We start from the raw sequence: 13,720 nt of genomic DNA on the forward strand, positions 1-13,720 counted from the left end.
GTATTGTTTCAGTTTTTCCAAATATAACTATATATGTCAATTTTACATACATTAACATATAAAATAAATATATAAAACCCAGAAAAACAATTTATACAAAAGGTAGACAGTAAAAATTAAATCTCCCTCTTGTTAAATTACATACACCAGTTTATAACAAATGGCAAAATCTGTAACTCTGCTCAAAGTTGAAAAAAAAAAAAATTAACCAAAACCATGAGAAAGTTGGTATTGTGTGAATTCTGAGGCACTTTCGACATGTTGTAGGAGTGATGTGGACTTTTTTGAGTTTTACACATTCATAAGTGAATGGTCTGTATCTCGTGCCTTTACTGGTTTTCTGTGAGCTGTAGTTTCTGGGAAATGAGCAGCTCTCATTCCTGTAACTCATGTAATCCAGTCATTCGTGTGCCTCCTTTATGAGGATTCAGTGCGGCTGTGGTGCTGTTATCCCTCTGATAGGAACTCTAACTCAGTGTAAAGCCCCAGAGATCTGTTACTTATTTTTATTTTATATTGTATTATATTTTATTTATAGTGTTGTGTTTGTTTCAGGTGTACAGCAAAGTGATACAGTCATATATATATATATATATTTATATATATATGAATTAACAAAAGCAGTTCCTGTCTTTTGATGGGGAGTTCGTGGTTTATAATATAAATGGCATTATTTTGAGAGAGGGATAACTTAGGTAAGGCATTGGGTTTTTTTTTTTTCTTTTTGCAGCTTGAGGCTGTTGTAAAATAACTTTATGTAGCTTTTTGCAACTGTGTATTCTATAGTATTTTTTTCATTTGGTGATATTTTAACTGTTAATGTTTATGGCATCGTGCTTTGTACCATTTATTAAATTTTATAAAAAAAAAATATATCTCCCTCTTATCTCTGACCTCTAATATGTCAGTCATCTTACAAGTAGCAAGGGAGACAATTGTGGGAGAACATTTTTAGGAACATATGAAGGCAAATACAGGTATAGTTGTGTGAAGAGAATGTGTTAGATGGTAGCCTCCCACCAGAGGGACACACTGGCAGATTATACTTTCCCCAAAGAGTCTACAGCAGTTGTCGGACCCCACATGATCTTCTAGAACCTTGCTACTTTCCATCAACCGACAGTCTATTTCCCTTTCCTTGATCCCAAGTGTGACTGTGTGATAGTCTTGATAATGGAATATGGTGGAGCTGACATTATGTGCCTTTCAAGGCCAGATGAGAAAAGGTAATGTGGTCACATCCTGGTGCTCTCTCTAAGGATGCTTACTTTTAGAAGGCAGTCACTGTGCTGTGAAGAAGCTCAGGACACAGAGAGGTCACATACAGGTGACCATCTAAGGTCTCAGATAACTGTCATACGAGTGAGCTAGACTTCAAACAATTTTAGCCTCCAGCCTTTGAGTCTTCCAGCTGAGGTCCAATATATGCAGCAGCAGGTATAAATTATCTCTGTTGGACCCCTGACTCACAGAATCCCTGAGGATAATAAACATGCCATGAAGTTTTGGGGTAATTTCTTGCACAGCCCTAATAATTACAACAGGCTGGTTCTACAGAACCATTCCTTGTCACACAGGCCACTGCTAAAGAGCTCTACAAAAGTAAAAATAAAAACAAAAATTAGGGGAATCATCATAGACTGAAATCAATCCACGTATAATACGAATTCAGTTCAGCTGAGTCACTCAGCCATATTTGACTCTTTGCGACCCCATGGACTGCAGCATGCCAGTCCTGTCCATCACCAACTTCCAAAGCGTGTTCAAACTCATGTCCATCAAGTCGGTGATGCAATCCAACCATGTCATCCTCTGTCATCCCCTTCTCTTGCTGCCTTCAATCTTTCCCAGCATCAGGGTCTAAGGAGTCAGGGCTTCGCATCAGGTGGCCAAAGTATTGGAGCTTCAACATCAGTCCTTTCAAAGAGTATTCAGGACTAATTTCCTTTAGGATGGACTGGCTGGATCTCTTTGCAGTCCAAGGGACTCTCAAGAGTCTTCTCCAACACCACAGTTCAAAAGCATCAATTCTAAGGTGCTCAGCTTTCTTTATAGTCCAACTCTCACATCCATACATGACTACTAGAAAAATCATAGCTTTGACTAGACAGACCTTGGTCGGTAAAGTAACGTCTCTGCTTTTATAGTACAGATGCTATGTATTTTAAAGTTTCTAAACATGTTTTTGGTAAACTGATGATAATTTAGGGCATGACGGAGACAGATCTATAGGCCAGCTACAGTAAAATGAATGGCCACAAAAACACAACTTGAAACTGAAGCAACAGTAATGAGCTTATGTCACTCCTATGTCCACACAGAGAAAGAGAACTAATAAAAGTTCTATCAACTTCTTTAGCTAAACATTTTCTCTCAGAAAAATATAAAGGAAAAACTTTGATAAGATGAATATTAGATGGGAAAAAAAGCAGGCTTTGGCAACAATGAATATTTTACCTATGATACAAAAATCTTTAGGGAAAGTAATGGCTCCAACAACTAAGATGTTACAAACCACTCACTGGTAATCTCCAAAAGAAACTGAGTGGTTCTCCTTCCCAGTGAAGAGATGCTGGAGAATCCACAATGGGGATTTCTAAGACTTACAGGTACTTAATGGACATGAAAGAATAACTAGCAAAGTTTAAGCTCCTCTACTAATGTGCAGGCTATCATGAACCACTGCACAGATTGTAAGTTGCATAACTAGGGAACTGTTCACATAGATTAAAATATGCAGTATCAATAACAAAAGAGTTGCAAAGCAACTCTGACACTCTGAATGATTCCAGACATGACACCAAGAGGAATAAATATATTACATATCCAACAGTCAATTTCTCTTATTGTTTCCCCTAAGTTTTCTGATATCCTAAAGTAATGATAGAAAAAGCTCCTAGTAATATATTCAACTCTATTAGAAATGATATTTAAGTACACAAAATATATTAAAAAGATCTAAATATAAACATATATAAAATAAATATACTAAACATATGTTTTCCTGAAAGAATAAGTAAATAGCATGCTGATTACTACACTGAAAAATACAAAACTATTATCAACTAAAGTATACAAGAAGAAAATTATGTCAGATAGGAAATGTAACATAAGCACAGTATGTGGTGAGAACAATTAAGATTCATTCTCTTAGCAACTTTCAAGCATGTAACACAGTACTGTTGCCATTAGACCCCATGTTGTATACTAGGTCCCCAAAACTTACTTATCTGATAACTGAAAGTTTAATCCACATCTCTCCATCTTCCCCATCCCTGGGCCCTGCCAAAACTATTCTACTCTCTGAGTTCATGTTTTTTTCAGATTCCACATACAAGTGAAATCATACCATATTTGCCTTTCTCTGTCTGACTAATTTCACTTAGTGTGAAGTCTATCCATGCTGTTACAAAAGGAAGGAATTCTGAAGATTAATATTCTGTATTACGTAAAGATTTCAAAATCTAGAAATACGTGGGTAACACAGCAGGAAGCAGATCAAAGTGTTATCCTGGAGATGTGGAACTGAGGAATTCCAGTTTCAATATGGACTATGTATTAGGTACTACTGTTTTCATAATGTTAAATTTTGAGATGTGATAATGGTATAGCAGTAATTTATGAGATTCTTAGGCTGCCTTTCTTGGTGGCTCAGATGGTAAAGAATCTGTCTGCCATGTAGGAGACCCAGGTTCCATCCCTGGGTCGGGAAGATCCCCTGAAGAAGGGAATGGCAACCCACTTCAGTATCCTGCCTGGAGAATTCCACGGACAGAGGAGTCTGGTGAGCCTAATGGGCTATAGTCCATGGGGTCACAGACTAGGACTCGACTGAATAACAAACACAATAGGCTTCTGAAACACAGGTAAAGTGTATTACCTACTTTCAGAAGGCTAGGAAAATACAAACAGAAAAAGAAAGATAAAAGAAACGAGCAAAATGTTAACAACAGGCCAATCCAGGAAAAGGGTAGGTGGGTATTCATAATATTATTCTTTCACCTTCCTGTAGGTTTGAAATCATTTAAATTAAAAAAAAAAAAAAAGAGGAATGCCTTTGTTCATACTTTCAAACACATTTACAAAAACCTCAGTGGTAAAGAATCTGCCTCCAATGCAAGAGACACAGGAGACGCAGGTTCAATCCATGGGTCGGGAAGATGCCCTGGAAGAGGAAATGGCAACCCACTCCAGTATTCTTGCTGGAAAAATTTCATGGACAAAGGAGCCTCACAGGCTACAGTCAGACACAACTGAGCATACACATGCATGCACCTACATACTATTGATGTGCTCCACTAATAATCCACTGCTGGCTTGTCAACCTCTTAATAGACCCAATTTGAATTCAGAATGTGTATTTGATAGTTACAAACCCAAACTAACAAGACTTTCCTCACTGAATAAGGCTTTTCCAAACTGTATTATAATTAAACAATTTTACCTTTAAAACTTAGTATAAATTCAGATTTATAATCAAAATATCAAAATTTAAAAAGACATAAAATACTTACATTAACTTTGAAAGCCTGTATAGTGTTATCCAGAAGAAGGATGTTGCAAACCACCTCTGTATGCTGTCTATCTCGGGCCAACTCTGATGCACGTACATTGTAGGTTCTGCCAGCAGGCAATCGGAAACGTGAGGTCATTACTGTCCACACAAGGTCTAAGTTGAAAATAAAAAAATTAACTAAATAAAGGGATAGTTGAAGATACAAATTATTTATATAAAAAGATACAAAGTTATTACATAATTTTCAACAGTTAAAAAGCAGTTACAAATTTTGAAACACCTCGACAGGAATTGTAGGTATAAAAGAAGACAACATCTCCAGCTCATCATCTAAACGAAAATTACAACTGCCTGGAGGAGGAGCTTTATTTTGAACTGTCCATTAAGAAGACAATAAACAAATTGTTGAGGAAGCTATATTCCAACTCAAAATACATAAATTCAGGCATAGTCAAAAAGGAAGAAGGGAGAATATGCTACCTCAGGCAACTGGGAATTACTCACTGATGCAAGCATTAAAAAGACACTGTAGGATGACAACAGGAGGGAAGGTTATTTGACTCCGATGGGCCTTCCTTTTATTCAAGCTTAAGATATGGGGGGAAAATGAGAGTTTATTAGTTGGGATTTTTTTAATATAACTACACAGTGGAAACAGTATCAGACTTTATTTTTTTGGGATCCAAAATCACTGCAGATGCTGATTGCAGCCAGGAAATTAAAAGACGCTTACTCCTGGAAGGAAAGTTATGACCAACCTAGATAGCATATTAAAAAGAAGAGACATTACTTTGCCAACAAAGGTCCGTCTAGTCAAGGCTATGGTTTTTCCAGTGGTCATGTATGGATGTGAGAGTTGGACTGTGAAGAGAGCTGAGCACCGAAGAACTGATGCTTTTGAACTGTGGTGCTGGAGAAGACTCTTGAGAGTCCCTTGGACTGCAAGGAGATCCAACCAGTCCATTCTAAAGGAGATCGATCCTGGGTGTTCATTGGAAGGACTGATGCTAAAGCTGAAACTCCAATACTTTGGCCACCTCATGCAAAGAGTTGACTCACTGGAAAAGACTCTGATGCTGGGAAGGATTGGGGGTGGGAGGAGAAGGGGACAACCGAGAATGAGATGGCTGGATGGCATCACCGACTCAATGGACGTGAGTTTGAGTGAACTCCAGGAGTTGGTGATGGACAGGGAGGCCTGGCGTGCTGTGATTCATGGGGTCGCAAAGAGTCGGACACGACTTAGCAACTAAACTGAACTGAACACCCTCCATCTTACCTATCTTCAAATTCAAACTAATTCTAATAGAACTATTCTTAGGAAAACAAAAGCAAATTAGAAATCTTAAGACTATAGACCTTTGCTTCTCAATTTTTTAACTTAACAGGGAACAAAAACTGCCTACCAAAAAAACCCAGAAAAACTGGTATCGTATTATTTTTGGCATGTTATGATGTTAAAAGACAATGAAATGTAGCTTTGAAGTTCTGAAAGAAAATTATATTAAACAGAATTATATTCCCTCAAAATTAGCATTCATGTGAAAGAATAAAGCTAAAGCCATTTTCAGATATTCAAAATTTTGCAGTTTAAAATCCATAAAACTTCCCTCTTTCAAAAGACAAAAAGGAAAAGGAAACAAACTATACTACAAATAAACACAACTCTATAGAATTCTTAAATATGAGTAAGCAATAAGTACTAAGAAATTTAATAAGTAAAAATTAATAATAGAAATTGCAATTCAAATCGATGGTATTCAACAACTGCTGTTGACATCATACTGCTCATGTCAAAATGATTAAAGCTAGGAGTAAATGTCAATGTTATACATGGATAAAAATTGTATAGAGGAAAATAGCTTTGGCACATTGACAGAGAGGGGCTAGCCAAGTAAAATTCACAATTAAAAGAGAGTGACTGGCAGTGATTTCCAGTTCCACATGTAAAGAGCTCAGAAGTCCACATTCTGTCCTAACAAGTAAAAAAAGGCAGAACAGACTGGAAAATCAGCAACCATTCCTAGATCCAAAAGAAAGGACACAGGGCAAACTGCAAAGATTGGAGAGATAGGTAAAAACAAGAGTCACAGCTTATGGGAGCAGAGATTTGAAGCAGAAACTGCCACAAAAACCAGCACTCGGGTAGGAAAGACGGAATTCAGCTGATGAATTGCTTGAGATTCAATATGGATAATTTTAAAAGTTAAAAACTTCAGGGGGTGGGGGTGGGGGACAGTCACACCAGGACTCACACAATATTGTGAGATACAGCTCCAGCAGCAGTGTGAAGGCTAGTGTGCATTGTCAAGGACAGTGCACACCTGGAGGGGACAGAGTTGGCTTGGACAAGACCCTGCACTTGAATAGGGAGAGTGCAACCACTGCTGATACTAATGGAGACAACTGATAGGGAGCTGTCCTGAGCTGCGGACGGCATGCTGTGACTAACCTTGCAAACGACTTGGCCTACACCAGCTCCTCTTGCTCTAGTGTTGTTCCCCTTGGGGACAACGACAGTCTCATTGCTGAGAGGGGAGAAAGAACACACTTAAAGGGAACAGAACCACCTTGGATCCAGACTTCAGGGCTTTTGCTCCAAAATGTTAGGACATGACTCTGTGCCCCAGAGGGCAGTGACAACCACTAAGCACAGCTCTGGCTCAAACCTGAGAATAGCTCCAGCACCTTCATCTCCAGTCTCACCTCCTACCAAGATGATAGCTGTGAGTCCACCCTGAGTGAACATGTGACCTGTGCTCACTTCAGATCCAGCTCTCCTACCAAAGTCTGAGGGTATCTGCAGAGTATATAAGGACACTCCCATGTAAATATACCTTCAAGACCAGGACAGATAATGTGCTTTACCCAATTTCATAGACACAGAGAGTTTACCAAAATGAGAAGAGAGAAATTTGCCTCAAACGAAAGAACATGAGAAAAAACTCTGGAAAAGAAGAAAAAAAAAAAACTAATGAAAGAAATAATTTACCAGATATAGCATTCATAGCAAGAATGCTGCTTGAAACTGAGAAAAGAACAAATGAACACAGTGAGAAATCTTACAAGGAACCAGAAAATATAAAGAAGAATCAGTCAGAGGTGAAGAATACAATAACCGAAATGAAAAATACACTAGAAGGAAATTAACAGCAGACCAGGTGATACAGAAAAAAGCATAAGCACACTGAAAGATAGAATAGTGGAAATTACTCAATCAGAGGAGCAAAAACAAAAACAATTTTTTTCAAAAATGAGGAGGGAACCTTTAAGACAATATTAAGCATATGCTGTCTACATTATAGAGGTCCCAAAGAAGAGAGAGAAAAAAGGGTTGAAAATATTTGATGAAGTTATGGTTGAAGAATTCTTAAACCTGAAGAAGGAAACAAATATCTAGTTACAGGAAGCACAGAATCCCAAAAAGAGAAAACCAAAGAGACCAAGACATATCGTAAGTAAAATGGCAAAAGTTACAGACAAAGAGGATTCTAAAGGCAGCTAGAGAAAAAGAGTCACATACAAAGGATCCCCCAATAAGGTTTTAAGTTGATTTTTCAGCAGATATTTTGCATGCCAGGAGGGAGTAGCATGATATATTTAAAGTGCAGAAAGGGGAATATACACAACCTAGGATACTCTACCCAGCAAGATTATCATTCAGAATTGAAGAAGAGAGAAGCAAAAACTAAAAGAATTCATCAATAATAAATCAATTCTAAAAGAAGTGGTAAAGGGCCTTCTCTAAGTGAAAAAAATAAAGCTACAAGAAGAATTTAGGAGATACTCCACGACCAAGTGGAATATAAGAATCCAGTGTTCTGGGGAGGAAGGAACAAGATGGCGGAGGGATAAGATGGCAAGACCATTTTCTCCCCCACAAATTCATCAAAAGAACATTTGAACGCGGAGTAAAGTCCACAAAACAACTTCTGAATACTGGCAGAGGACATCAGGCTCCCAGAAAAGCAGCCCATTGTCTTCTAAAGGAGAGAGAAGAAATCCAACTCCACCCACCAGAACACTGACACATGCTTCCCTAACCAGGGAACCCGGACAATCACCCGTCCAACCCCACACACCGTGAAGAAACTACATAATAAAGAGAACTCCACAAACTGCAAGAAGAGGGAAAGGCCACCCCGAGCAAAGCAATATAAGCAAGATGAAGAGGCAGAGAAATACCCAGCAAGTAAAGGAACAAGATAATTGCCCACCAACACAAACAAAAGAAGATGATATAGGGAATTTACCTGATAAAGAATTTCAAATTTTGATGGTGAAAATGATTCAAAATCTTGAAAGCAAAATGGAGTTACAGATAAATAACCTGGAGAAAAGGATTGAAAAGATGGAAGAAAGATTTAATAAGGACTTAGAAGAAATAAAAAAGAGTCAATATACAATGAATAATGCAATAGATGAGATCAGAAACACTCTGGAGGGAACAAACAGTAGAATAACTGAGGCAGAAGACAGGATAAGCGAACTAGAAGATAGAATTGTAGAAATAAATGAAACAGAGAGGAAAAAAGAAAAACGAATTAAAAGAAATGAGGACAATATTAGAGACCTCTGGGACAATGTTAAACGCTCCAACATTCGAATCATAGGAGTCCCAGAAGAAGAAGACAAAAAGAAAGACCATGAGAGAATACTTGAGGAGATAATAGTTGAAAACTTCCCTAAAATGGGGAAAGAAATAATCACCCAAGTCCAAGAAACCCAGAGAGTCCCCAACAGGATAAATCCAAGGCGAAATACTCCAAGACACATATTAATCAAATTAACAAAGATCAAACACAAAGAACAAATATTAAAAGCAGCAAGGGAAAAGCAGCAAATAACACATAAGGGGATTCCCATAAGGATAACAGCTGATCTTTCAACAGAAACTCTTCAGGCCAGAAGGGAGTGGCAAGACATACTTAAAATGATGAAAGAAAATACCCTACAGCCCAGATTACTATACCCAGCAAGGATCTCATTCAAATATGAAGGAGAAATCAAAAGCTTTGCAGACAAGCAAAAGCTGAGGGAATTCAGCATCACCAAACCAGCTCTCCAACAAATGCTAAAGGATCTTCTATAGACAGGAAACACAGAAAGAGTGTATAAACTTGAACCCAAAGCAATAAAGAAAATGGCTACGGGATCGTACTTATCAATAATTACCTTAAACGTAAATGGGTTGAAATTTTCAAAAAGGCTAGGAAACAATTCTCATAGCCATCAATAGTTCAGTGTTGAGTTCATGAATAGTTTTTAAAGTTTGGGACAAACTGTAGTATTTGCTATTTGAAGTACTAATTGTAATTGGCATATTACGATGTAACATTGGTCTTCATTTCCAACTTAAAACGCCTAAAAATGCCTAACAGGTTTTTAGATTTGTGAATTTTAGTTGAAATGTATTTTACGATGTTACTAAACCTGCAGAAATATTGAAATATTTCAGAGAACTTATTCACTGTACATTTAATTTATTTTATTTATAAAAGTTATGAACTGTAGAAAGTTTTACTTGTTGGGTCAAATGCTTGTTGCTTCAAATGCTTGTTGCATTTGAAGTGCTAGTTACAAGAAAATCATATACCTTCAATGTATAAATGCTATTAAGTTTTTAAAGGACTCTGGAGTATAAGTAAGTTGTTTAAAGAAATTTAGTCTGTTCAACTTGAAAAAAAAATAAATAAAATTGGATTATTTGATTTAAAAAAATAAAAAATAACTATGTCAAAAAAAAAAAAAAGAATTTATAGGAGAGGAAAAACCCCACTAGAAAAGCCAAATATATAGTAAAGGTCGTGGACCAACTATTTAAGAAGCTATTATGAAGATTAAAAGACAAAAATTATAAAATCAATCATAACTGCAAAGAACTGTTCAGGGATAAATATGATGATATAAAATATGAATTCAAAAACACAAAATGTAGGGAAAGGGAGTTAAAAATGTATTTCTTTTAAAATGTGTTCTATAACTATCAGTTTAAAACAAGTAGATATAGTTATATGTCAACACACATGAATCCCATGGTAACCATAAATCAAAAACCTACAATAGATACAGGAAATTAGAATGAAAGGAACACAAGCATACCACTAAATAAAATAAAATCACAATGGAAGAAATTATACTAAGAAGAACAAAGAATAACAACTTGCAGAAAACAAATAACAAAAATGTTAAGAAGTATTTATCTAACAATAATCATTTTAAATGTCAACTGAATAAAACTCCAATCAAAAGACATAAGGTGTTGGATAGACCTAGAGAGTGAAGTAAGGCAGAAAAAGTGACCTACAGTGTGAAGGTCACTGATAAGTCACAAAGAGAAAAACAAATATAGTATATTAAGGCATATATGTGGAATCTATAAAAATGGTATAGATGACCTTGGTTGCAAATTAGAGATAAACTCACAGACATAGATAACAAATGTACAGATGCCAAGGAGGAAAGGGGTGGGATAGGAGGAACTGGGAGATTGGGACTGACACATATACACTACCCATACTATGTATAAAATAGATAACTGATGGGAACATACTGCATAGCACAGGAAACTCTACTTAATGCATCGTAGTGTCCTAAATGGCAGGGAAATCCAAAAGGGAGTTGATATATGTATATGTATGGCTGATTTATTCTGCTATGTAGTTGATGCTAACATGATATTGCAAAGCAACTATAATGCAATACAAACTACTTTAAATTGAAAAAAAAAAAAAAGGAAAAAAAGATGAGGTGACTGTGCAACTTATAAGAGACTCACTTCACAGCTAATGACACACAAAGACTGAAAGTGAGGGAATGGAAAAACGTATCCCAAACAAATGAAATGAAAAGAAAGCTGGGGGAACTAGACTTTAAAATAATCTATAACAAAAGACAAAGAAGGGTATTATATAATGATAAATAGATCAATACAAGTGGATGAAACATATATGCACTGATTTAGGAACACCTAAAAGCAAATATTAACAGATATAAATGGAGAAACTGACAATATAATACAATAACAGTAGGGAACATTAACACCCAACTGCATCAATGGACAGATCAACCAGTCAGAAAATCAGTAAGTAAACAGTCACCTTAAATGACACATTAGACCAGACTTAGTAGATACCTATAGGATATTTCATCTGAAAATAGTGGAGTACATACTATTTTCAAGTACACATGGAACATTCTCCATGACAGATCACATTCTAGGCCACAAAACAAGTCCCCCAAAATTTAAGAGGACAGAAATTATAGAAAGCATTTTTTCTGACCAAAACAGTATTAAACTACAAATCAATTAGAGTGGGGAAAAAGTGGGAAAACACAAACATGTGGAGACTAAACAACATGCTATTAAAACAACTGGGTCAATGAAGAAGTCAAAGAGGAAATCAGAAAATACCTGGAGATGAATAAAAATAAAAACACAACTTTCCAAAATCTATGGCACATAGGAAAAGCAATTTGAAGAAGGAAGTTTAGCGCTACCTCAAGAAACAAACAAAAAAACCCTCAAATAAACAACCTAAGTTACTTATAAAAAAGAGCAAAATACAAAGATAGCAGAAGGAAGGAAATAATAAGGATCACAGGAAATAAATAAATGGAGACCAAAATAAAAATCAATAGAAAACATCAATGAAACCAAGAGCCAGCCTGTTTTATTTTTTATTTTTTGAAAAGATAAAATTGATGTCTTTAGTCAGGCTCACCAAGAAAAAGAGAGCCTAACTAAATAAGAACTGAAACAGGAAAAATTACAACTGACCTCAGAGATACCAAAAAACCATAAAAAAACACTATAGATATTTATATGCCAACAAACTGGACAACCGAGAAGAAATGGATACATTTCTAAATACAATACAATCTAAATACAATACAATCTCTAAAAATATACAATCTTCCAAGACTGAATCAATCCAAACATATCAATCACTAGTAGTGAAACAATTAGTTTAAAAACTCCCAGCAAACAAAAGCCCAGGACTGAATGGATTCACAGGAACTCTACCAAACATATAAGAACAACTAATCCCTAGCCATCTCAAAATATCCCATAAAACTGAAGAGAAGGGAATACTCCTAAATTTATTCCATAAGGATACCATTACCCTGATACCAAACCCAGACAAAGACTCTACAAAAAAAAAAATTACAGGCCAATATCTCTGGTGAGTATAGATATAAGAATCTTCAACAAAATATTAGCAAACAGAATTCGACAATACATAAAAAGGATCATATACCATGATCAAGTGGGACTCACTCCAGGGATGCAATGACTCAATTCCCACAAATCAATCAGTGTGATACATTAACAAAAAGAAGGGGGGAAATCACATGATCACCTACAGATGCTGAAAGAGCATCTGACATAATTCAACATCCATTTATGATAAAAACTAATCAAAGTTGGTATAGAGGGAACACACTTCAACATAATAAAGGCTATTATGACAAACCCATAGCTAACAAATTCAATGATGAGGATTCTGGGATCAAGAGATACCAGCTACTGCATATAAGTAGATAGACAACAAGGACAGATAATTACACTCATAATCTTGTAATAACCTATAATGGAGTATACTCTGCAAATATACTGAATGACTCTGCTGTACACTTGAAACTAACACAATACTGTAAATCAATTACACTTCCACTAAAATTTTTTCCAAAAAATTAATGTATATATATTTGCTATCTCTGTCCACTCTTAGAACCTAGAAGCAAAAATATTCCAATAACACTGAATATACATACTGCCCTATGTATTACTCCACACTAAAAGAAACCAAGCTTTCTTGGGAGAAATGGCTGATTCCAGAGTTGGAGCAAAGAAAATACAAGGTCAGGCTAAAATATCAATATTTGGTGCCAGTAAGTAAAGAAGTCCTCAAACTCTGATGGGAAAAATGAAAATCCATGAGAGGAAATTAAAAGGGGCTGCCACCAGTCAAATGAGACAACGTAAGTTCCAAAATAAATAATATGAATAGATAATACTCTGAATAACACAAGAACACACAGGTCTAAACTGATACTAATTTTTTTTTAAGTGAGGGAGGAAAAAACTCTTCTTAGTAAAATAATGTCAAACGATAAATGTAGAATAATGCAAAAAGAAAACTGCCATTTACAACTACCATAACTGATTCAGGCAAGAATCATCAATGAATAATAAAAGCA

At 36.0% G+C, this 13,720-nt stretch overlaps 1 protein-coding gene across 4 annotated transcripts in view; it reads right to left on the reverse strand.

The window, feature by feature from the left end:
- The window catches only part of PTPN4 (protein tyrosine phosphatase non-receptor type 4), a 201,382-nt gene that overhangs the window by 159,828 nt on the left and 27,834 nt on the right, over positions 1-13,720 (reverse strand). For all 4 annotated transcript variants that reach the window (XM_055398840.2, XM_055398841.2, XM_055398842.2 and 1 more), the window contains exon 2: positions 4,515-4,669. In XM_055398840.2, coding sequence (XP_055254815.2) covers positions 4,515-4,652 — 138 coding nt within the window. In that variant the 5' untranslated portion in view covers positions 4,653-4,669. The remainder of the gene's footprint in view (positions 1-4,514; positions 4,670-13,720) is intronic.

The sequence above is a fragment of the Moschus berezovskii genome, chromosome 2 (assembly GCF_049115385.1).
Source record: "Moschus berezovskii isolate FMDL1 chromosome 2, NW_MosBer_1.0, whole genome shotgun sequence".
Classification (NCBI taxonomy): domain Eukaryota; kingdom Metazoa; phylum Chordata; class Mammalia; order Artiodactyla; family Moschidae; genus Moschus; species Moschus berezovskii.